Here is a 2133-nt window from a genome sequence, read left to right as displayed (position 1 = left end):
GTTGAGTTCTTTCACCCTGGGACAGTAGTACCAGTAATCATTGTACTGTCTTGATGTGGGTTTTGTTTTTGGGATAGCTTCTTCTGCCGCTTGGTGAAACGCCTCGACCAACTGTTGGTGGAGGGTTGTCTCGTCCAGGGGTGCTGCACCAGCCGGCTGTGATTTGGCGCGCCACTTAGCCAGGTACTTCCTACAGAGTTCCCAGTCCGCTGTTGTAGAGGAGAGTATCCACTACAATACTCCCACTCTCCTCCGGGCGCTGCAGGAAACTTGTTGTCGGCAGAGTTGTATCCCACGTGCGAGACATAACTGACAGGGGTGTGAACCACTCGGCCGCTACGAGTTGACGACTCCGTCGAGTGACACAAAATCGATGGGAGAAGCACAGGGAGAAGGAGAGTTGTAGATATGTGAAGGTTGAACGGCGGGAGGAACAGACGAGGAATGTGGTGCTTCTCTCGCGGAAGGTGCAAAGTCCTCGGAGGCGCCGGATCCAGGATCCTCATCAGGAGCAGGGTCAGGAGCAGTAAGTACCTTAGGGAGAAAAGAGCGTGCTCGGAAATGATGTGGACAAGGTGGTGCTGCAGGCGGCAATGGTGACCAGACCGGTGAACGCGGCGCAGGCGTGGTTTGCTGGGGGGAATGTTGGGCTGGGGCACCATCGGGTAAAGTGGTTGGCTTCACTCGATCGATGCTGACGGTGTCGTGTCTGCCATTGCAATTGATCATCAGGAACTTCGCTGACCGTGCGAGCACCGGGAAGGGTCCATCATAGGGGTGGTGAAGTGGGTTACGGTGAGCATCGCGCCTGACGAAGACATGCTCGGCATTGAGTAGTGCAGGAGGGATCTGTTCAGGGCGATGGGAACACTGGCGTGGGGCCGTAGCCTTGAATGCAGAAACTGCCTGTCGTAGTATTTTTAGTAGATCATGACGGACAGCTGGAGTGAAGTGGTCAAGGTCAGGAGTAAGTGAGAAGTCCCCGGGTAGGCGAAGGGGCTCGCCTTGGGTGAGATCCGCTGAGCTACAGTCTATGTCCTCTTTGTGTGATGCACGGGTGCCAAGGAGCACTAAGGGTAGAGCATCCGTCTAGCTATAGGGGTCGTGTGCCTTGATGCCGTCCTTCTGCTGCCGATGAAACCGTTCTACCATGCCGTTGGACTGAGGGTGGTAAGAGGTAGTGCGATGCCTGCTAGTGCCGAGGAACTGCAGGAGATTGTGCCAGAGTTGGGACTGAAACTGGACTCCTCGGTCGGTGATGACAGTCGTGGGAGGACCGAAACGGGAGACCCAACCAGACAGGAAGGTGCGGACGGCTGACTGCTGTAGCATTAAGCATGGGAATGGCTTCTATCCACCTGGTGGAACGGTCAATGCAGGTGAAGATGTAGGTGTTGCCACAGGATGCTGGAAGAGGTCCCACTATGTCGATGTGTACTACCTGGAAGAGTCCTTTGGGTACAAGAAAGTTTTCTAAGGGAGCCCGTGTGTGTGTCGATGTATCTTAGAGGACTGGCAGGCCAGGCACTGGACAGCCCATTTCCGAGTATCAGCCTTGATGCCGGGCCAGACGACACTTTGCGTGAGAAGGCGCTGGGAGGCCCGTACACCTGGGTGGCTGAGACCATGGATGCGGTCGAAGATGGTCTGGCGGTGGACGTGAGGCACGAACGGTCTAGGCTGCCCACAGGACATTTCGCACCACAACCTGATGTTCGTGCCAGGAACGAGGAGTTCTTGGAGGGCGAGACCTGAGGGAGATGTCTTGTATGCTGCAAGGTCTTCGCCGTTCTATTGAGCTACAGCGAGCTGTCTGTAATCAATGGGTGGAGATGAGGGAAGAATGCTGGATATACAACGAGAGAAAGTGTTGGCGATCTCTTTGTGGCAGCCTTTGATGTGTTGGATGTCGCTGGTGAACTCCGAGATGTAAGCCAATTGGCGAAGAACATGAAGTGTATGTGTCTCAGAGGTTGAAGCAAAGGCGTGGACGAGGGGCTTGTGATCAGTGAAAATGGTGAACTGACGGGCCCCGAGGAAGTGCTGGAAATGCTTGACAGCAAGATATATGGCCAGGAGCTCTCGATCAAAGGCGCTGTACTTGAGGTGTAGTGGTTGCAGCCGCTGTGAGAA

The 2133-nt window shown here is 54.9% G+C and overlaps 1 protein-coding gene across 1 annotated transcript; it reads right to left on the bottom strand.

Moving 5' to 3' along the window:
• Window positions 1-336: 336 nt before the first annotated feature.
• Window positions 337-1332, bottom strand: LOC121871277. The gene is made up of 2 exons (XM_042373499.1): window positions 1095-1332; window positions 337-941 (listed from the first exon to the last, which is right to left on the bottom strand). Exons 1-2 carry the CDS (start codon window positions 1330-1332, stop codon window positions 337-339), a joined length of 843 nt encoding a protein of 280 aa, XP_042229433.1.
• Between the last annotated feature and the right edge of the window lie 801 nt (window positions 1333-2133).

This window comes from Homarus americanus, unplaced genomic scaffold (genome assembly GCF_018991925.1).
Source record: "Homarus americanus isolate GMGI-L3 unplaced genomic scaffold, GMGI_Hamer_2.0 scaffold30865, whole genome shotgun sequence".
NCBI classification, from domain to species: domain Eukaryota; kingdom Metazoa; phylum Arthropoda; class Malacostraca; order Decapoda; family Nephropidae; genus Homarus; species Homarus americanus.
The sequence above is the reverse complement of the archived record's forward strand: the minus strand, read 5'-3'. Positions and strand labels throughout refer to the sequence as shown.

What these genes read in the sequence shown, in the direction of transcription:
- LOC121871277 (XM_042373499.1), bottom strand. Translation starts at nt 1,332, where the DNA reads ATGCTACAGCAGTCAGCCGTCCGCACCTTCCTGTCTGGTTGGGTCTCC. An exon ending in CAAGGCACACGACCCCTATA is followed by an intron (nt 942 to 1,094) that starts GCTAGACGGATG and finishes ACTTCACTCCAG; the next exon opens with CTGTCCGTCATGATCTACTA.